The sequence below is a fragment of the Crocodylus siamensis genome, chromosome 5 (genome assembly GCF_052110815.1).
Source record: "Crocodylus siamensis isolate JL-2025a chromosome 5, ASM5211081v1, whole genome shotgun sequence".
In the NCBI taxonomy this organism is placed as follows: Eukaryota; Metazoa; Chordata; order Crocodylia; family Crocodylidae; genus Crocodylus; species Crocodylus siamensis.
This window is the reverse complement of record NC_143399.1, coordinates 132,157,122-132,180,581: the sequence shown is the minus strand read 5'-3', so window position 1 is coordinate 132,180,581 and position 23,460 is coordinate 132,157,122. Positions and strand designations below refer to the sequence as shown.

Here is a 23,460-nt window from a genome sequence, read left to right as displayed (position 1 = left end):
GTGTTGACTCACTATGCCAGGAAGCTGCAGTTGGGGTTATTTCTTATTTGAAGTCAATAGTAGAAGCCACTCTTGCTTCCTCCCAATTTGATGCTTCCTCTGTACACACCAGTAAAAGTAACACAGTGATCTTAATTATGTCTTTGCTATGTTTGGTCTAAAGCATGAATTAGGAATTTAATACTATGAGATGTTAATGTTTGAAGCTGACAACCAGACTGAGAATTAATTTGAGGTAAAGGATTTTTATTAGATTCTTCCTCCTCCTCCTCCCTGGGAGGAGCTATTTGACCAGCAATAAACTGAACGCAAAGTCAATATTGACTTCCATTCTGCACACTATACACCCAGTTGCTGTGTTCTACAGAAAGGGAACATTTGAGTTCACATGAATCTGGTTTTAGCTGTTCTTAAAACAGATTTAGTCAGACATGTAACTGCAGAAGTTGTTGGTAGAATTTAGTGGTGCATGCCAACTATTACTTGGAAGTATCCAATGTTGCTTATTTGCATTCATGTTAATACCATTAAAAAAAATCTTATACTGTTGAAGACACATACCTTAAGAAAAAAATATCCTTTAATTCATATACAAACTGACAAGTCTGTGCTCTCTATGAAAAATACAATTTCTGAACATTTATAAATCAAAAGTTGATGAAATAAATCATCCCAGGAATCCAATTTTCTGTCGCGTAGTCCCTAAACTTTCTTCTTTGTCTAAGATCTTCTGTAGGGAAGCATGCAACATCTTGCCGACCTTTTTTCCTGTCTGTAAGATAGGAAAGTCAAGACAAATGAGGCTTTTTTTTTTTTTTTTTTTTTAAACAGGAAGGGAATTTGCATGGAACACTTCCTTCTCTCAGACTTCTCTTAATAATAGTGTACCAGATGTAAGCTGTAAACAGCATATAAGTAAAAGAATTATTAGGGGGTGAAATTCTTAAAGCAACTGTGTATTAAGGCAGTCGCAGTGCTCCCATGCATGAGCTCATCAGTGGACCGATTGTTCAGTATGTTCTGGGCCACTTAGGTGTCTTAAAAAGGAGCTAGATTCTGACTGTTGAAGACCAACAAGGGACTATATCTTTGCAAAAGCTCAACATGATAAACCTAGCAGAATCCATTTTTGTGTTAAGTTGCATATTTCCAGTGGAAGAAGAAATACTGGAGGTATGACTGAGCTGGATCCTCTGTTGGGATAGTCCTGGAAAAGTTTTAGCTGATAGGATCAGGGAGCCATAGCAAAATTGACACCATACCTATTTAGGGGGAAACTGAGCCTATTGTTCTCAGGATTTCAGGCCTAGATCAGCCTATTGGTATCATATATGAATTTCTATAACTACAGGCCTGTAAGTCTCAGCACCATGGAAATATGGGCAGACCACAGTGATGCAGATCCTATGTGTAAGCAGCCAAGCTGTAGAGGTTATGAATCTCTTGCATGCAGGAAAACTGTTCTATACCAGATTGTCTGGTTCAAGCTGGGAGACAGAGAGGGTAGTCTGTCTGTAGAGCCACTGGACAAACTTCCAGGGAGAGGGGACAGAAGCTGCCGCTATAAAAATCAGGTGTTTTGACTACTGTTGTACTGCTGTTCAGCAGCCCAGAGAGGAGAATTAAGTATTTCGCTCTTGCTTCTCCTCAAGTGTCTGGTGAAGCCATTTAATCTGGCTTGGTGCCTTTGGCCCCCATTCAAATGGGAATAATGTTGCCATCTAGGTTATTTCTGCCTGGTTCCTTTGCAGATAATTGTAACCCAGCAGGAGGTGTGGCTTCCCAAGACTGCTTTATCATGCTGCTTTCCTCAAGGGATGTACTGGCTGGAATGTCTCTTCACCCCCAATCTGGCAATCCTGAGCACTTTTCTGACATGGAGCCAATTCACTGGAGGATATAAGCAGCAAGGAAGAGTTATGAAACTGTTCCATTTGGCATCCCATATACTGTGCCTTTGACTTTGATCCTTCTGTTCCCCAAACAGGCTGCTGCAATGGGAACAGGACCAACAAGACCTCCAACCACTGAAAACATTCTTCTGCTTTGCTGCTTAAAGGTTTTTTCTCTTCAGTAAACTATATCATTTAAGACAGGAAATTTCATTTAAAAAGAAGTGAGGGCAGCATGGACTATCAGTTAAGCCTCAACCCTTAGAATGCCACAAGATTCAATACTTCTTATAGCACCACTTGGAGCTTTTGAAAATCTGCCCTGAAAATCCCAGCAGCCACCAAAATATACTGAAAACAAATTCTGACGGTCAGTGCACATCTGTGAAGCCTCTAGAACATCCATTGAGGTAGGTTAGGAAGAAGCATCTTTTTAGGGGTGCACTGATATAGAGATTTTGGGGGCTAATACCAATAGCCAATTTTTAAGGAGGCCTATAAGCTGATGCTGATCCGATCTGATATGCAGACCTGCAGCTTGAAGAGCTGCATGCAGCTGGTTACTCTGTTGTGGTGGAAGGGGAGGCTAATCAAGGCTGCCGTGGTGAAGGAGAAGTGGGGCTGGGGCAGGGCATAGGACAGGGCAACAGCTCAGGGGGGTGTGGGAGGGCACTGGGAAGGGGATGGGGGGGATGTGTGCCCTCAGATTTGTGTGGGGTGGGGCAGAGCAGGGCTCTTCCTGGTGAGGGCTGGGCCAGGCTGCGCTCAGGGCAAGTGGCACTGGGAAAAGGGCTGCAGCCACTCCAAAATTCGCCATAGCCTCCCTCCCAACACTGCCACCACCCACCCCAAGCACAGCCCTAGCCCAACCTGACCATGCCCCACGCAGATCCAAGGGAACACGCAGCACTGGGAGCCACCCCCACCCCTGGATGAGCCATGGTTCTGTCCTGTGCCCCACCACACCTGGGCAGTGCCTGTCCCTGCCCCATTCCCTCCCTCACCCTAGGGGCCTTGATCTGCCTCCCTCCATACCCCTCCCCTTCCACTACATAAACTTACCAGCTACACGCAGCTCTCTAAGCTGCCAGGCTGTGCTCCTTGTTGCCTACATGCTGTGCTGCGGCTGCACGCGCATACAGGCATTTATCAGCTAAATTACTGGCCACATTAGGCTGATTTCCAATACAGTCAATTTTCTTTATATCAGTGCTGATCTAATAATTGGACCAATGTATCAGTACAACTCTAGTGTCTTCATCTTATAACTGGTCCACCGAGGCACAGAGATGAAGCAAGTTCTTTAAGATCAGGCACTAGCTCAATGGTATGAGTCAAAATTAGTGATCTGCTGGAGACAACAGAGCATATGCATGCCAAGTGTGAAATTTTGGCTCTAGACCAATTGGTTTTAAACTAAGCTCTGATTTCTGCATTCCTTTCTAGGGCTATAGAATTCTGAAGACTTCAGAAGCAATGCCAATATTGAGATAGTGCATCCAAAAATGACTAAGCACACAAGCTAAGGGTTTTGTTTGCACTCTAAGGCCAAGCCCAGGCCTAAGATTTCTTACACTAGGAAAAAAAAGAAAACCTTAATTAAAACCATAACAAAGGTTTAAAGCAGAATTCCCAAGTCAGCTTCATCTGCAGCTGGCTACCACTGTAGATCTGTGTTAAAGGAAAGGAAGAGCAAAAACAGTAAGAGGAACAATATATCAAACGTGAGGCAGTATATGATACTGATTACTACATAAGTTAGTCGCATGAAAGACAAGCTACGCAAAAGAAGAACATGTAAACAGTAAGTCACTTATGTGATAACCACTGTAAGTTAAAAGGAGTTTTATTTCTTTGAGGTGTACACAGATGTAACAACTATACCGAGAACAAATGGCACAGATACAAGCTAGACATCCACAGGATTCTGTAGCCATACATGTGTAACAAAAAGGTCCTGGTCTGACCTCACTTCCTTTAGGGTCAAAACCAGGGCAATTCAGCTCAATTGCATCACACCAGAATGATACAAAAACAGCAGCTGCCCCTTCCCTTTTAAAGCAGCTAATATGTACTTTTGTCCATATCCTTTGTGTTTCAAAGTGAAATCATCAGGACTGGATCTTGTCCTCTAAAATACCTTAGCTCTTTATAGTACAATTCTCAGAAGCAAACCCAGCAATTTGCAGGACTTCCCCAAAATGGAATCTGTTCCTAAATGAATTTCAGATTCTAATTTTGCTCTCTGGGAATCTTTCCCAAGTCACTTTTTGCCCCTAAAATTGTCACCATTACTTTATTCCTCTATACCCACGTGAAAAGCTGCAAGAAGCTTAAGTTTATAAAAAAGGTTGAAATAAAGCTCTCTTACCTCCATCATCTCAAAGATACTCTCTGGATCAAGACTACCTTTGCCTAGTTTCTTCATACAAGTAAGCAAGCCTTTGCTGGTCACAGAAATAAGCAGGCTAGCCAAAGAGCACGCTTCCTCCTGAAGAGTAGCATCAACCACATGTCTACAACCAATCTGTAAAAAAAACAATAATGAGAGGATATCCCAATGTGGAGTTCAAGCTCCTTGCTGAATGATGGATTAGAACATTAGCAGTAACTCCATTTACAAAGACTGATGTTAGTATCACAGTGGGCAGATAAATTCATGAATAATAATACTGCTTTTCTTTATGTACCAAGTCATCAGTTGTTAGAGCCCTTATATCTCTTATCAACATGACAGCATGGATGTGCGATACATTTACCTCTTACTATTTTACCAATCTGATTTAATTCATCCACATAACTTATTTTAAATTTCTAGCCAACTTCATTATTATTGAACCCTTCTCGTCATCCAAAGTCTCTCTCTTGACTGAGGAATCTTCTCCTAAAGAGAAGTGTGTACTTCAGCTCAGGAACCTCAAGAGTCTGTCCGTTTCACTGACAACTTTTCTGTGATTTATGAAACTGACTTATAAACAGGGTTCTGTGTAATGCATGCAAGTCTGTGGATGCTCAAGTAAAGAGAAAAACACTTGATACTATAGAAATTGCAGTATTTCTGAAATGGCTGGAGAAAGAAGCAAATGATTCAGCATCAGAAAAAGTCAAAGAACTGCAAAATTCCTTAAGGGCTAATACAGTGAATGCAGTTTAGTCTGTGGATCAAAAAGAAGCATCACTATCGAGAAAGGAGTGGTAGTCCTTTATTCCTGTGTTGGGAAAACAAGGAGTTTTTGCAACACAGAGCCCTTGCTGGAGAGGAGTGGGGGAGAAGTTAGGTTAAGTCCCTCTACCTTTCTCTTTCTCAGTTTGAGAAATGGCAGTAATAATGCCTACTAATCTTACAAGGTGTTTGGAAGCGAGTCCAGATATCTACCTCACTGGCCAAGCGAGCAGCTGATGAACAGTAGGTAAAATCCCTCCAGACATAAAGAGTAATAGCAGTTGCAGATCTTCATTTTAACCCATAACGTGTGGTATAGAAAAAGAAATTCGTTCCAAAAAAAAAATGTTCTCCTTCAGTCAAAAAAACCATAATTAAATATGGAGAAACAAAAACTTCTAAATTATACACAGATTAGTTCAACTTGCAGCTCTGATAACTAAGCAAGGAGTTTGTCCTAGCAAAAAATAGTAGGCCAATCCTTGTAACTAAAATCTAGACAGAAGTTGCAGATAAATGAGAAGAAAAGGTTTACAATTTCCAGACTTACTTTGCTTAATGTGATGATGCAGGGTACATTTTCCACGTTAAGTCGAATACAGTCAAAAGGGTCATCAGACAGCTCAATTTCTCTTGCACCTTCTTCAATCTCTAGAACACGTACTTTAGGTATCCTATTTGAAATGAAACCATGTGCATAAATCACTGGCAATAACTATTTCCTTTACAAATAGGGAAAATCCTACATATCTAATTAGAAAACAAAGACACTAAAATTTCTCAATATTAAAAACTAACATGGAAAACATATAAAGCTTTTCCATCTGTATTTCTTACTCCAAATATACTTACAGTTCTGTTAGCAGTGGAAGATCACTTTTAAGTCTCAACTCTGAAGAATGTTTCAGGATTTGTATTACACTAATAATGCTTAAAAAACTCATGTAGAAATTTTAAAATACATGAGCTACTGTACCTGGGCAGAACCTTTTGGGGGGGGGAGCAGCTATCCCTACAGCAGCAGTATCAGCACCAACACAAATCAATTAACATTTAAACTATGATTTACCAAGGGTTTTCAATGAGGGAGGACTCCAATTGCAGGGACTGACAAAAGAACAGACTAGTAGGGCTTGCTTTCTTCTTTTTTTTTAAAAAAAATTCAGGGCTAAATTGAATAGATCAGCAGAGAGATTCTGATTCTTCAAGGAGGCAAGAGGCTCAACTGCAGTACAGGCAGATAAGAGAGAAGAGCCAGAGTCCAAAGTAAGCACTCTGGTAGGAGTCTCAGAAACACTCTTTCCCAAAGCTGGGAAACATGGGACTGGACCTATGCTAAGGTAATGGATTTGGTTGGTTAGGCTCCTACCTTCACATATTTATCAGTCTCTACTTGGCAAGGTTTTCTACTTCCTAGTAAAGGGAAATATGTGGTTAATTTCTCTCTCTCTGGTCTAGATATATATGAAGTAGAAAAATTACTTAAGTGTTCAATATTTATTGCTAACAGATGCAGCAACAAAAATCAAGGAGGTATCAGTTGGAAGAAGTCTAGAGCCTTGCAATGATAAAAACATTACAGAATACATTCACAACACAATCTAATCAAAAGAAAGCAATGGATTCTTCCAACTTTGTAACAGAGTGTACTAACAAGATACAGAGAAAAATTTGTATGTATTTTTTCAAACATTTGTGCATGCAGTAACACACAAGACCTTTGTTTCATGTTATTTAGAACAGGAATTATTCAAGATACTTATTTTAACATGTATGCCATGTTATCACTGTCAAGAATCTCCACCGATTTACTACTGCACGTGCAGAATGTGTAAGTGCTATGGAAATGTTGCAAAACTGTTTTAGGTCCAGGCTATTTAGGGTAATGAATAAAATCAGAACAATTTTAGTTTGGACTTGGTGACTTAAGAGGCCCCCTTCTAGTCCAACAGTCCTTTGTCCCTATATAATTATTCTCAGCTTTCAGTATCTTGTTGCTCAAGTGAAGGGTCTCATTTACCCTGGTGCTCTACCGAGGACCACTGATGCCAGGAAGCTTGTTGCCATAAAGAGTTGCCATAGCCTGGAAAATGTTTAGTTCTAGGGCATTAAAAAGAAAACAAGTCTTTTATACATCTGTACTTGAAAAATATAAAACATCTCCATGCTTTCCTGGAAAGTTAGAAGCCATGCAGATATTCAAGGCAAAGGCAGCATGCATTTGTATTAATGCTTTTGCAGCATAGTGTCATGTGTAACTAGACTCTGAATGTTAGTGTGTACATGCTGCAACAGATACCTTACAATAAAATCCTAGGTGTGATCTAATGAACACTGTTCTTACAGAAGCAAAGCTATTTTACTGGCCCCGGCAAAATATTTTAGTTATTTGCATTTCACATGCAGAAATCCATCATTAAGTACTTCGCAAAGAACTTATCCAGTGCCAGGGGAAAGCAAGGCACATGCCCTACATAATATTGACCCAATATAAAATGAAGATCTTCAGAATAAAATACAACTCTTTTGAATAGTCTTACATAGAGACTATTTAAAATGTTTTGTAGAATTACATAAGAACAGAGATACAAAAACAACTATTTTTCAGTAAAAAATAATTTAACAGTATTAAAAAGGGAGATGACAAAAAAACCAAGTGGCTATCCACAGGCTGCTCCAAATGACAGGGTATGAAGGAGAAGGTTTCTATAAACAACAACGGCAAGACTGCTTGCAGAAGATAAAAGCAGTGTTCCATAAGCAGAGGGAAGTAAAGAGATACACACTGGGAAGTATGCTAAATTAAATCCATACAGAGTCATTTTTTTACATCACTATGAAATAAATATGAAACTGGAAGCAATACCTGAAGATGTCAATGGCAGGTTGTTTCTTTGTGTGTGCAAGAGGGAAAGTTAAAACCTCTTTACATGCTAGAGTTAAGAGCTAGGATTTGGAAAGCCACTATGCAACAGTTCTCAGCCTTATCAGATTAGAGGCATCACTTATTAAACTCAAAGCATCCTTTGGAAAATGCCAGCTCTTAATTTTCACTCTTTTTTTTTTTTTTGTAGTCAAATAAATGAGAGAGAGATCAATTCTTGTGTTGCAAAAATCTCAGAAAGACCACAACAGGTCAGAAGTGTTTAACATTATGGATTCCTATTAGGAATCTCCAGGCTTATCTTGTGAATCACGTGGAGGTGTTTGTACCTGGTAGCATCTTTATCAGGATCTCATGGTACCATTGTGGGCCATGACACTGGTTGAGACTAGGAGAAGGAACACTGAGAGTCAAGACAAGAGGAGATGAAGCCACTAGGTCAGTAAATATGTGCTTAACCTGGGCACATATTTTGATTAATGTATATGCTTGTGTTGGATACAATGGTGTCATTTTGAAAGAAGAGATCATTTAGATCCATTGACACAAACCCCCTGAAGTCTCCATTATGGATTCCTTCCAGCCTCAAGTACAGAGCTGTCATAGAAACCAGAATTTGTTTTGAAGGATGAAGATACAGTTCTACATGGGTTCAGTAGGCATTTGAGTACCAAAAAGCCTTCTGCAGCTAGAATTTCACTTTAGATTCCATGTTTTAGTCAAAAACAGCTTTTTTTTAAAGATTGGTATGTAACCCTTAAGACTGGTATATAAAGCTCTGAAAATGTTTATAATAAAAATTTGGTTATAAGTGAATTGGTAAGGAAGCAGTACTGCTCTAAAGAGATTTTGAAAAAGAGAAGTTGACAGAAGACTCAGGCTCAGAGCAGTTAAATTTGAGCTGTCTGAGAGGCTAGTTTTAAAAGAATGTCATTCTAAAAACTAAACATGACCAAAATGATTTTTTTTTCTGGGAGTAAGTATCCATCACAGGCAGCTTTAAGGTAGTTTATAAAGCCATCTTCTGAAAAAACTTGGACAATGGAAAAAGGGTAAAGGCTGAACAACCTTTCAGTCCCGAAGGCCAGAGATTAAATAAATTGAAGAATTTGGTGGTGTCTTCATATACTCTATAATTAAAGTTCTTCTTACTTCATACTTAAGCACTATCTTCCAAAGTAACTCTTTGAAGTACTTTTTTTTTTTAAGTAATGTTGTTTTTGTTTTGTTTTCATACTTCCCTCTAAGTTACTCAGTTAAAATAGGAAAAAGTCTGGGCAGACTATAAATAAAGCATAGAATCATGTACCAGAGCACATAGCTGCCTGATACAAGAGTTTCTCATAACAATTTCTGCCGTATATTTTCCCTTTGGAGAAGAATTCTCACATCTGTGGCAACTGCCCAAAGTGCAAGAACAAATCTTTAATCTATTCCACATTACGAAATGCTCTACCCATTAAAAAAGGGCCACTGAGGAGATCATTAAAATCAGAGGAGTTACAATCTCTCTCTTAATCTCTTTTTCTTACGTGTGAACAAGCCTTTTAATAACGTGGTATACAGTGTACATCTTCAAAGCCACACATTTTCTTCCATGTTGTTTTCTATCACTATGGCAGCGAGCTGATCTCAAAATTAACTTCACTGATTTCAGTAGAGCTACAATACACTGCTGTAGGGCATTCTGAAATTGGCTTTAGCCCCCCTGTGCCTACAGCACAAGCTTCAGTTTTTGGAGAACTCTTCCTGAAGTTTCATTCTGCTGTGGAGATCACCCAGAAGAAAGGACTGTTGACAAGCAAACCAGAAGTGTTAGGTTTAGATTTCTGAGGCAGTTCTTCCCCTGCCTGCTCACAGAACTGAACCATTATTGTACTAGCTAACCTACAACTAAGCACAGGTCTGCATAGCTAAATGTATACCATCAACATGGGAGTTGGCAGCCTCTTCCAAACAGATCAAGAAATGGTACCCTTCTGCTCCAACTCTGCCTCCCATGAAGATCCCTTCCACGTGCAGCCTGAGTCAGCAATGCAAAACTGACAGTCTTGCTAGGACGGCATGGCATGTGAACAACAATTTGCTGTGCTCTATTTGTCCCAACAGCTGTTTCTCCAAGTAATTTTATAAAGAACTACAAACCATGGTTTGCATGTGTTAACAAAAAACTAAAATACTTTTGCTTAAAAAAGAAAAAAAAAAGACTAAATTTAGAAATAGTTGCAGGTGGATAGGTCCATATATGGAGAGACTTAAGTTTCCAGGGGTGAACACTTCCAGTTTCCATGTTTTCAGCACTTCCAAAAAAAAAAAAAAAAAAAAAAAAAATCAGGCTATGAAGTCTCATCAGGCAAACAATCACATGAAACTTTTTCTGGACATGTCCATCTTTGTAAGGGAGTGAACAGATAACACAAAAATTGCCATGCTCCATATCTAAGCTTTGACAGAAAGTGCCTTCAGCATAAAGTATAACACCTGCTCACTAGAAATTAGACTGAAATCACAGGTTTCTTTCACTTGCCTGTCAATGAACTGCACTGTATCTGAATAAAAAGTTGCCCAAGAGATTATTCCCTTCCATTAATGTTTGAAGATTAAACAAAAAAGGTCTCATCTCCAATCAGATATTTACCTTGCCCCAAGAACTCAAGATCTGGGCCTTACCTTGTATTGAAAAGAGCTGCCTTCACTGCAACAGAGATTGCATCAAAGAGATTTCCACCACATTCCAGTAACTGAGGTAAGAAGAGACAAAAACAGCCTTTAAGATCAATCAAAATAATACCCAAGAAGTTCTGGTGTGAAACATTACAATATTGTTTTACTTAGGCCTCCTGTACAGCTAAGGTTGAAGTTTAAAATGAAATGCATGGAGCACAGTGGTTTCAAGTGCAGTGGTAAGGATCATTTTCATATGCTGCCCACTACAGCTGATGCAAAGGTGTCACAGGAAGAGGTGGTAAAAAGTTAAATTTGCTAAAATGTGCAATTCAGAAAGTTTCAGCTAGCTGTAGCTACGGCAACATTTAAAAATAAACCCAAAATAAAATAAATTGCAACATTCATTCTCAACAGATGTCATGGAAGACAGTTCACTAAGAAGGCATAAATGAAAAAAAATATTATTTAGAAGGATAGTCTAATGAGCAAAGATTTTAAACAACAGACAGAAATTAAACAATAGCCAGGTCATTTTTTTTCCTGCTGTAAAAGCACAAGGATGAGATCATAATTTAAATAAAAGGTCACGGTGGTTTAAATAAAACCTTAATCCAAAGTCCATTCACTGAATTCAATATGCAGACTGAATGACTTCAATGTGTTTTGGATCAGACCCTCAAAGGAAAGGATGGCCTACATGTTTTCTATCAGTAACTGAAATAAGAGAGAACGAGGCATACACAAAGAGAATACTACACATATTCCAGTTTTCTTGCTGCTCTAACTCACCCATTTGAGTAATGGCAGAAGTCACTGTCAAAAAAAGCATCTGGTAGCAAAGTGTGACTTCTGCAGACTACATTTTCTACTCTGAACTGTCAACTTTCTTTTGAAAATATGTAACCACTTGCCTCCCTACCTTAACAAGCAGTACACATGTGCTTTTCAATTATACTTAGCTCATGTGCAAAATTTTGATGTATGGACAATTTAATCCACTTAAAAAAGAGTCCCACAATGTATTAACTAATTAAAATGTAACTAGGATTATATTTTGGATAGAAGGGTGATGCAAAACACAGATATCTTTGGATAAAAAGAGATGTGATCAGTGTTGGATTTAGGCACAAGCTAAGTAAGCTACAGCTTTGGGCCTCACATTTTGAGGGGCTTCTAAATACAAAAAAAATACAGTAAAACCTCACAAATGTCATGCCAGAAATGTGAAAATGCTGGGGAGGGGTGGAGGGTAGCAGCAGCCAGTGCTAGAGCACCAGCTACACACAGAGCAGTGGCACTGGGTGCTTAATGGAGGTGGCAGCAGCCGCATGCAAGCTTCCCCTGCCACTTCTGGTCTGGCAGGGGGGAACACCGGATATTTTGGTAATGCTATGGGGCCTCTCATGTTTGACATAGCTTCAGGTCCCAGCATGTCAATCTAGCCCTGAATGTGATCCTATTACTTGGGTATAACAGCTGCTAGATACAGACAGGTTAATCAGATATTTTCAGCACTTACTGGATTTTACTGGTTAAATGCACTTAAGGGGCAATATCTTTATTAAACTACAATAATGGAATGTGCCTGCGCTGTTGCTAAGGTTATGTTCAGACTCCTATTGTAAACCCCTATTTGTATTGCAGTGGCACCTACAAGCTAGGAACCCAGTGTGCTAGGCTCAATACAATTCTTTCCTAAACAAACAAGCCACCTTTTCTAGGATGAAACGTTCTATGCTGGGCAAAGTTACATTTAAAGAACGCCTCTTCAGCTGTTTGAGTTGCAGAAAGGAAAAATAAGTTAAGAGAATTGTGCCCATCTTCTTAAACTGCACACTTTTAGCTCATCAGTCATTCAAAAGAATGTGGGGGAAGAGCCCAACCTGTTAGATATTCTTGGAGGAAATTTTTCTTTGCTAAGACTGAAAAATATTTTAGAATAGACATTCAAAGTGAACAAAAAACCCTACCTATTGATTTTCATCAGGGAACTGCTAAGACTTCAGTGGCGCCTAATGGACTCTCCCTGTGTGCACTATGATGGGAAAACTATAAAGTTTTCCTTCTTCCAGGACATGGTGCTGGAACAATCTAACATAGTTTATAACCTTCTTTGTGGAAATACACAGTAAAAATTATTTTAGGACATTTCATATCAAATACAGAAAAAAATGTGCATGCAAAAAATTGCAGCTCTGTGATTCAGACCATGCTCATGCTTTATGCTGCTCTTTTAAAATACTTGCTTTTTATTAAAAACAAAAACAAAAAAAAAACCAAAAAAAAAAACCCCCAAAAAAACCCCCAGTCATTTCCTCTGAAAACACCAATGTGCATCCAACACATAGCTGAGAGCCCAGGGGCAGGAGACGGTTGCATGTGAATCTGAAGTCTGTATAGGTAAAAGCTACTTTCCCTGCAGTCCATTAAACATTTGCAGTGGGACTGTATAGCAGTTAAGACAAGTGTCAAACTAATGCTGTTGGCCGCTAGCAAAAATATTTTATACAATGTCTGTTTTTCCTATCAGATACGTGACTATCCATAAACATCTCAAAGATAAATCTTCTCTTTTTCTAAGGCTGCAATTAGGGAATTCTACTTTTAAACAGGAGCTCAATTCTGCTAACTATCCACAAGGTCACAGAAGTAAATAAATAGTGAGGAGAAATGAACCAAGAATTCACTGGTATCAGAGAGACCTTTCAGAACAAGCTACTTTGGGAACAGCCATGCTGTATTCACTCTGATGCAAGAATTCTGCATTTTTAAACCTTTAAATGGAACTTTAATCAAATCTATTCTCCCCTCAATTTACTGTGCAACTTTAACACTAAAAAGGAGCTATTTTTATGCACTGAGAAGGCAAAAGTGCAGTCCAAAGAGTTCTCTTGCTAGATTTGTTCAGGATTATACAGAAGCAAAAAGAAAAAGGTCTACTTTTTAATATTAACCTGAATTTGATGTGTATTTCCACTATACTGCATCTCTAATTCAATACTTAAGTATACTATCTGAGCCCCTGGCTACGGTAGAACAGTAGGAAGAGGTGCAGATGTCTTTAAAGACCAGACTTTCATCCTTACTAAACCTTTGAACATTCCTCGTGTTACTGTTTAGATTAGAAGACAAACTTTGATTCATTAGGACAATTTCCAAGCAATTAAAAGGCATGAACCTGACTGTGTATATGACAGACTGTGTAACAAGAGAACAGCTACAAGGAAATAAACTTAATCAATATAAATTTGGAAAAGAACCAACCCTCCCCCCACAAAACACACCCATAGCTAGCATTATTCTAGCATATATTAGGTATACAGAGTTAGTGTGAGGGCGCACTTTACGATGTCATAATGTATGTCAAGCAAGAAGCACCTTGCTTGCAATATTTGAACCTAAAATGAGAGTCTAAAAGTTATTTACTGACTTCATGGAAATATGCGCAGTACTTAATATTCTGCAGCTCTTTTCATAATTACAAAATAATTGAAGTTTCTTGTGCTATTCCTCAGAACCAGAATTACCATTTCTATTAAATTATTTTAGGCTCTGATAAGCAGGCTGCTGTGACTGAAATGTCACTATGTTTGATCATTCTGTACAGCAAGGTAAGTCACAGTATGCATCATGCCCACTATAATTAGACTAATGCCTTTTTAAAAGAACATACTGGGTTTGCATTTTATGTTCATTTATTTGCTTAGGCCTCGTCTCAGTTTGAGTGGTCTCATTTTCTAAAAATATTACACTTGGTTTTGATAAGAATATTAATATTCGCTGAGCTTTACAGTCTAAACACTTCACAAATGTTGCCAGATCTAGTTTAAGAAAAACCCCTCGAGATATTTATCAGTTACACATTTGACGAATACAGAAGCGGCAGCTCAGGTTTCCTCACTCTCAGACCCATACCCAAGTATCTCTCTCAGAGAGTTTTAAACATGCTACTGCCATTAGCAACTCACTAAGATAACATCAAAACACAGACAAAGTTTTGTTTCCGCTATTAGTCACTCGCCCTATACCCATGCAATTAATAAAAGCTACTCTTTGCATAGAAAAGCTAAAAACAAACCAAAGCCAATCATCTTCTTGAAATTTCTTTTTTATTCTGTTTCAGGTATCTAGCAGCAATGATAGAGTTAAGAAACACCACCCGCCCCATACACACACAGCATTATAGCAAGGTGCAGACATTCTGTGCTATTTAAGACAACACTGACTTTTATATAACATGCACACTAACATTCCCTGGACCAGTGTCTTGAACTTCATTCACTCTCCTTTTGCTGTACTTACCAAGACATCAACGTAGAGAATCCAACAGTGTTCTCTGGGGTTAATACAAAGCGATTTTAGATCTATGCTGCTGTCATTACTAAATATTCTGTACAACGTATTTGCTATTTCTGTGCCCAGCTCTTCTCCTCCCCGGCCTTCAAATTCCGGAGTAGCATTTGCTGAACTGGAGTGGAAAGGAAAGGGGTGGGGGGAGGAGAGAAGAAAGAAAAGATAAAAATATTTTCCATTTTTAAACCAAGAAACACTGCAAATTCAATTCTTCTAACTGATGAAACTCAAAGCATTTCCTAACTGTTAAACCTCACAATATCTAATAATAATAATACCTGTGAAGAAGGCACTTCATGAAGTGTGGAAAGGAAATAGGGGAAGTATAAGTAGATTTCTTCATAACAGAAAATTAGTTTCAAGGCCTTTCAGAGAGTGTAGGAGTCTCGATTCCCAGTAGCTTCCACACTATAGTGTATAGTTCCTTGCCTTTCTGGAAAAACATTTCTTTAGAACTCTAACATGCAATTATCTTCGCCCTTTCAAATAACAGAGAAAGCTGCAATAATTTTCAGATGAATAACAATACAGCCCGTTAGAGCTGAATGTTAAATTAATGAGACAAAAGCGCGGGTGAGAAAAGGAAGAAGTGACAATATGACAAGCAGAAAAGGTGCGTTTTAGAATGGCATGACTGCATGACCTTAATTGGCAAGTTCTTTCCTAGAGACTCTGCTACCAAGTTGCTCATTATCCTCAGCAGCTTATGGCAAGCACCAATTAAAGAACTTTGTTTTACAAAATGGATTTGGCAAACACATACATCCTTGGCTTTCTTAATGCCAAAATAACAACTTTTTGCTGATGGCAGCCATGCAGGAAGGCTTTGGGTGCCTGGGGTCTTACATATTGCTAAAACCAGAATTCTAACAAACCAAGACATTGCACTTATACGAATTCCTCCAAATCCTGGGGAAATAGAACTAAATGTCCAAACAAGAAAACTAAGAAACAAGCAAGTGCTTTAAGCTTTGTCTTGATTGCACTGTAGTATACTGAAAAGACAAAGCATTCCCAAGCTGTGCACCGTTGGAAGAAACTACACCTTTTCTCTCACTTTTACAGACTTCTCTACTCTGACAAACCTAAATTCTGGTTACAGGACAACGAAGAGCAGAGAGTTTCTCAAGACTAATTTAATGTGTTTGAAAGTAACAGGAAAATATTGAAGTGAATTTGCTAGACAATCAAAAATACAGATTTCTTGTTTGCATTTTTTATTTAAATTGCGAGATCAGCCGTCAACTTTCACCCGTACCACCATCACATGAATGCAAATACCTAGTAGGAAGACAAATGCTTTACTTATGGAAGTAATCTACTTACAACCTAAAACACAGTTCCCTGTACCTGTTGGTTTACAGCCCACCATATAAAGCTAGGCACTCAAGTATTCCCCTTTATTTCAGTCGCCACTTCCTCCTGCCAGTGGTGAAGAGGGGAAGCAGTGGCAGGAGAAGTGTAGGTGGCAGCTGAAGTAGGGGGCACAACAGTAGCTGAAATAGGGGGATATGACCAAGTGCCACCATGATTTCCAATACCCTCCCTTGTACCTTTCATGCCCCACTTTCCACCCCCCTAAACCCTCAGAAGGATACTCCCTCCACAGTTTGGAAAAGGCTAACCTAAACTAATCATATAAACCACTGTAAGATGAATGTCAAGTCCTTAAAATTCCTCCCTGTAATACTGTCAACCAAGTATTTGCTTCTACAAAAAAAGGTACCTGGAACACTTATTGCACTGTATGCAGGTGAATTTTGTCTTTGTAGTGGTAGCGGTGGTGAAAAAACTGCCTAGGTGAATCCAGATTACTTTTCGTCAGTCTTCAGCAGGATGCTGCACTCATTTGTAGATGCATAATCTTATTACATTGTGGTAATAAATGAGCAACTGTGATCCCATCTAATGGAACTATAATGCAATTGTAAAGTGCGTAATGTTCAGTATTACTAAATCACACAACAACTAAGGGTTCAATCTGGCAAGCTTCTGCAGATGGGTAGACCCTAGATAGCAACAGGCTTACTCATATGGATAAGGTGTATATATATATAACCATTTGAAGAATCAAGGCCTAATTTTCTTTACTGGACATGATGCAACTCTCAACATCAAATCAATACTGAAAATTTTACTTGAACAATGGAAGTTTTGCCCAAGGAAGAAACAAGATGAAGTATCTGATCAGGATAACTTCCTCAATGAATTTTACTATATCTTAGTCATATTATTTTGATGCAGTCATTTACAATCAAAAAGGAAAGAAGGAAAAAAGTCAGTTATGGATCAGATAACAGATTTCAAATACATGGTAAATACTGCCACCTTTAGAATACCAAATATCTTAACAGTTTGGTACAGACATGTTTACACTTGGTTGTTTGAAATATTTTGCCTGTTACACCGATATCATGAAAAAGGACAGGTGCCTTCTTTGGGGCATGCACAAAGATCTTGTCATTGCTAAAGACAATGTGACACCTACACAGAATATAATTTTGGAGTCTTTATTTCTAAAAAAAACCCCATCCTTTCAGCCACAAACACCAATCAAAACTCTTACTAAAGGATCTAATATACAAAAGCCGCCACCACAGACCATCTCTCCAGATCAGTCCCTCTGATGTTATCACCCGCAGCGTTTCTTCTTGAATAGTTTAGCACCCCTGTCATCCCCAAGTATCAGGCCTAAAACAATCAAAACCATTAGAGTTTTTTGTTTTTTTTAAATGAAAGATGCATCATTCCTGAAAGCAACTGCATATATAACTGAGATTAACTAGTATATTATTTTACTCAAGTTGGACAATCTAACTTTTGATGAATTGTCTTTGATAAATTGCAAACCAGGTTTGTAAATCTAGTGCTGTTTTGGTGAGCCTTTAAACTAACATATTACTGAGTCAAGAAATGTTGAGCTGGTGTTGAAGGAACTTCATGCCTGTTCCCATAACACAGGCTCATTACATAATTCTATACAGCTGTATACTTCCTGCAATATTTAAGGATATCCAATTACCTGATCACATTATGTATAAGTGAATTTTATGCATCTCCCTGAATCCAGACAGACAGAATTGCTTGAAATATAATGCCCCCAGTAAGGAGACCTGTTATTTATTTTCATTGTTGATAATGCATTGGTCCAATTTGCAAACAACACCCAGAAAGTTTTCCTAGTGTAGTGCATGCCCCCCATTTTGCAAAGTGACTGTAGGCTCCTAAAAGAAGTGTCAAGCCTAAAAGGCTTCTAGGAGAGTGGAGCCTGCTTTTTGCTGCTGTTCTTGCAAAAGCAGTAACCTTCCAGTAACCCTCTTAGGATATGAAACAAAGACAAAGCTAACTGTCTGACTATAGGTAGCACTGAGTACTAAACAGACAAACTACACCTGGACCTATCCACATTAAGGCAGAGAAAGGAAAACTTATACAGAACAAGTTGTATCACAGTTCAGACTGATCATAGATTAACATGATGTTATAAGTTAAGGTCATGATGGGGACCATGTGGAGGTCTAGACTGGCTACAAAAAGAAGGAAATATCTATATTTGAACTAGAACAAGTCTGAGCTGACCACAATGGGCCCCCTTCGTAATCTGAAAATAATCTTCAAATGACTGTTACAAGCTTGATAACTTGCTGATTATTCGGAAGAACAGGTAAGATGAGGGAAAAAATAGGAACTGAAAGGAGACAAGCACAAAACATGTGGAGATCGGACACAGACGAGGATCAGCAACTGAAGAGGTGGTAGAATTTGACTGGATGACAGCAAACAAAGAACTGTGAGGTATAAAATAGAAGGTTGCATGAAAAGTAATTGGGGGTGGGGTGCAACACCGAAGACACCACTGTGCAGATGCACAGAAGCCCCCTTGCCTGATGACTAAGCCTGGCTAGCAACGTTGCCAAAATTATCATCCTAGAAGTAATGTATCTGATTATTTTATTTTGCTTTGTTTATTATCTGTCAATAAATCAATGTATCCTGTATGACTGGAATGGTCTGAAGTCTCACTTACTGCTTGAGCCACCTCAAATCTACCTGCAGTTGAGGTGTAACACTAACATATGTGAAGGCATCATGAAACGTTTACCTGCTCCAGGCTCCAGTTTATCCCTCCAGATAAACTCCTTTTATGGATAAAAATGTCAAAAAGCAAATAACAACAAAGTACTTGTCTGCTCTCAAGCAGTAGCAGCTCATACTCATCTAGCTCCATATCTCCATGAAAAGACCCGTTCACTATGCCAAATATCATAGCTTTTTTTCTCTCTGCACCAAGATCTTTTTTCTCTGTAAAAATCACCTCGTACATGGTCATTTCTATATCTTAATTTCTGACCTTAAAACAGGTCAAACAAGACTGACAAGGATCTCCAACCTCTACTCCAGTGGTTCTTAACCAGAGCACTATTAATGCCCCCACAGGGGTGCCATGCTGGTGATGCTACTATGCCTGTAGCAGTAGCCAACTAAAACTGCCCTGCACATACTCCTGCTGCACTAGGGCTCTAATTAATCTAGAGCAGACAGGACCTGGTTTGTGTTGTATGGTCATTCCTGGTTTGCACCCTCTCCCTTATCCCAGAAACAGGCATGTGGGACAGTTTCTAGAAGGAGCATAGGAGGCGCCAGAACAGAAAGGGCTATAAAGCCCATGGCAGTTCCTACCTGCTTTAGGCTGATCAGTCTTAATGTAGGAGGAGCACTTACAAGTGCCATTGCTCTCCCTGGACTGCGTGTGCAGTAGGCCCACTGAGCAATTTTATCTGGAGGCAGCAACACCCAGTTGAGAAGCACTGAGATAAGCTGAGGGAGTCCTAACTGGTTCCGAACCAGGAATGCCACCACGTTCAAAGGAGTGAAGGGGTGGCTCAACTCTGAAAGAGCCGAGACTGACTGTGCTACTTCTTGCATGCCATTTAGGAGGTATACGGATGACTTGTGATAACCCAGGAAACTGACAAGTGATGAGATCATCTAGGGACCTTTATGATGGTTTACAGTATCAGTGAGGACAGTATCAAAAGCATATCAACAGAATTGCCCACCATTCATAGGGTGGCACAGCTGCAAAACTTATGGCCTATGCATTTCATCACAAACCAGCAAAACAAGTCTGGAAACCCAGCAGGAGCTAAGGGGAGTCCAGCTTTTGAAGCAGAACAGATGGCCAGACTTAGATAAAAAGTGCAGATCCTCACTCCCTTTATTCAAAGATAAAACAAATTAAAAAATATCCAACGCATGCTCTGAATGTGCATTGAATCCAGATTTACATGTCAGGGCAACTGTCTTTTTTATTCTTAAATTTGCAGTATAACCAATGACAGATCACTGGTGCAGTCAAAAGCATTAAACAAGTCTCTCTTTTTTTTTTTAGTACCAAGATAGAGAGACAGAGAAAGCATCACATTTAATAGTAGAGGTGCACCAGTACATCGGTCTGATATTGGATCAGCACCAATATAAAGAAAATTGATCATACTGGAAATTGACTTGAATTAGCTGATAATTTGGCTGATAAATGCCCGTGCGTGCATACAGCCACAGGCAGCATACAGACAGGAAGGAGCACAACCCAGCAGCTTGGACAGCTGTGTGCAGCTGGTAAGTATGGTGTGTGTGGGGATGCAGATCAAGGACCCCACAGCGAGGGAGAAGTGGGGCTGGGGAAGGGGCAGAGACAAACGCTGCCCAGCTGCAGCTTGTCCAGGGGGCGCAGACAGCTCCCACTGCTGTGTGCCACTCATCTGGGAGGGCATGGGGAGCCATGCCCCCAAATCGGTGTGGAGCTCTTCCCGGCCCACCCTGCCCCAATCTAGGGGGCACACCCCCTCCCATGCCCTCTTGGACAAGTAGCGGGAATAGTGCTGGGAGCTGCTGGATAAGCAGGCAAGCACCAGACCAGCAGCTCCTGCATGAGCAGCACACAGTGTGGGGAGCCTCCCCCCCACGCCCCCTGGACAAGCCGCAGCTCCATCCCATGCCCGCCCCACCCCAGCTGGCCAGTGCTTGCCCCAGCCCCACTCGCCCCTCACTGCAGGGGCCTTGATCTGCCCCCGCACCCTTCCCTCCCCCCTCCCCTTCTACCACACTAGACTTACCAGCTGCATGCAGCTCTCCAAGCTGCTGGGCTGGTATTGGAAATTGGACTGGTATCCGATGGTGAGATGGTATCGGAATACTTAAAAATTGGCTACTGGTATCTACTCCAGTGCACCCCTATTTAAATTATATGCTTATGATGTAGAGCAACATTCCAGCATGAGACATCTTGGGCACTCACTTCAGCCCCCCCACGTACTGGAGGAGACATGACTATTGTGCAGGCCATGAACTTGCTTTTGTGAACAAACAGAACAAATCAACTGCCAATTGACTCCAAACCATGTGCTACAAGTAACAGCACTCACTGTAAGCTGAAAGGGGCCATATGCCTCTCTCAGTATAGAAAAGAAGAAAAGTGTGGTCAACAGAACAAAGGATGGAGAGAAATAGGGTTTTCTGGACAGAAGGTGGTTCATCTGGAAGCCTAGGACTGTTCCAATAGTGTAAGGAAGCCAAGAAGTCTTAGAAGTAAGTGCTTGAATGACAGCATAAGAGCACCAAGGGAAAAAGAATTCTTAATTTGAACAAATAAAATCTTAAACCTCATATTTCAACAATGAAGACCATGTTGTGAAATTATGTACAATTACTACCATCTAGTGGCAGCCTGAAAAAAAACCACTGTAATTACAGAGCATGAGCAGACATTAGATGTTGTATTTGCTCCAGGACTAGTTGTGACCTGTGTCTGTCCCAGAGCAGAAAAGTTGTGGGACTGTCATGTCCACATGCCAACCCTCTGACAGGGGCTCAGTGACTGGCTGAATGCACTGCTGCTTTTTTGCCACTGATACAATCCCAGGACATCCAATGAGACACATTTTGCAATTTCCCAGGACAACCTGTTAGTGGATCTTAACTTTCAAACCTTTTCAGGGTCTGTCCCAGAACAACAGAAAGGAATGCCTGGATGATCACAGTTTGTCCCAGGAAAAAATGGATTCTCCCGAGACAAATGTTGTGTTTGTTCATAGCCTAGAGTTACAACTGCATGTATCTAGCATCATCATTTTTTAACTATACTTCACTTCAGAGAGAACAAATAACTTGTCTCAAAAAAGCAACAACAACAAAAAATCCTCCAAAAAGTTATTTTAGAAAACCTTCTTGAACCTAAGAAGGGACAAAAGCATTCTCAAACCAACTTCAGTTTTCCCCAAGTGCAGGCTGTAGCCATCACACTTTTATCTTGAAGGCAAACACACCATTCACATAGGTCAGTGGTATTCCACCTTTTTGGCTAGTGGGTTGGATGGGTAGTGCCCATTCCCTCTGCAGGGCAGATCCTGTGGGGCCCCCATCTGGACAAACACCAAACAGCCATGTGGTGGAAGGTGCTGTGACCTGGCCTCATCCAGCCCCACAGAAAGAGGGGACATGGCTTGCCCCACGGGAGGAAGGGAGGATGACCTAGCCCCAACCAGGCTGACAGATGGAAGGGGGCTGAGCCCAGCCTTGACGAGAGGGGATGGAGTGGGGCCTGGCCCGTATGGAGAAGGGAGTCCAGGCTGGCCCCCACCCGGCAGCCTGGAGGAAAAGGGGGCATGGCCTGGCTCCAATCTGGCCATATTGGGGAAGGGTTATGGCCCAACTCTGACCCATCCCATGGAGCTTGGCATTTTGGCAGTAGGGAGGGATGGCAGCACTGGCACTGCTCCTTCACTGCCAAATTTCCCAACCCATTGGGAGCCCTGCAGGCTGGATTCTAAGGCTTGGCTAGTCCCATTTGGCCTGTGGGCCAGAGACTGAGCACCCACTACAGGCAATCAGTTAAGACCGCTAGGTCAGGAACAGGTTCTCTAATCACAACATCCATTCACACACAGCTGCTTGCCTCTCTCTCACCCCCCCTGCCATGAAGTGAGACAGATGACAACTACAAAATACAGCCCAAAATTAAGATAATTTAACAAGAATTTGAGAATGTACAATATTAGTTTCTGATGAAAACAGAACACCAGTTCATTTTCTTGGTCCCTCAAGGCAGTTGTTTTAGCTAACGGACATACCTCCAAACTGACAAACAGCACCTGATATTATTTGTTTGCTAACCCAAAAGGACCCTGGCTGGCAGCCCATTTCACTGAACATTACTAAGCCAGGGAGACAGATGCAGCAATTTCCAGCCTTGGGCTTTTTTCATTTAGTATTGGTCAGGACTAACCCCAGAAGACAAAGAAAATTATGCATGAGGGGCCAGCAGGGGATTTCATGCTTCGGGGCAACCAACACGGATTAATCAGTGGCAGGTCCTGTCAGACCAACCTGGTGGCCTTCTATGATCAGATATCCAAATCATTAGATGCAGGGGTAGCAGTAGACATAGTCTTCCTGGACTTTCAGAAGGCCTTCGACACTGTCTCTCACCCTGTTCTCATTAA

At 40.4% G+C, this 23,460-nt stretch overlaps 1 protein-coding gene across 1 annotated transcript in view; it reads right to left on the bottom strand.

Annotated features, from left to right (window-relative positions):
* Nucleotides 1–562: 562 nt before the first annotated feature.
* The window catches only part of EXOSC7 (exosome component 7), a 34,714-nt gene continuing 11,816 nt past the window's right edge, over nt 563–23,460 (bottom strand). Inside the window, exons 4-8 of the mRNA XM_090050411.1 lie at nt 14,909–15,074; nt 10,610–10,680; nt 5,606–5,729; nt 4,264–4,419; nt 563–772 (exon numbers count right to left, since the gene is read on the bottom strand). Of these exons, the coding sequence (XP_089906537.1) occupies nt 668–772; nt 4,264–4,419; nt 5,606–5,729; nt 10,610–10,680; nt 14,909–15,074 (622 nt within the window). The 3' untranslated portion in view covers nt 563–667. The remainder of the gene's footprint in view (nt 773–4,263; nt 4,420–5,605; nt 5,730–10,609; nt 10,681–14,908; nt 15,075–23,460) is intronic.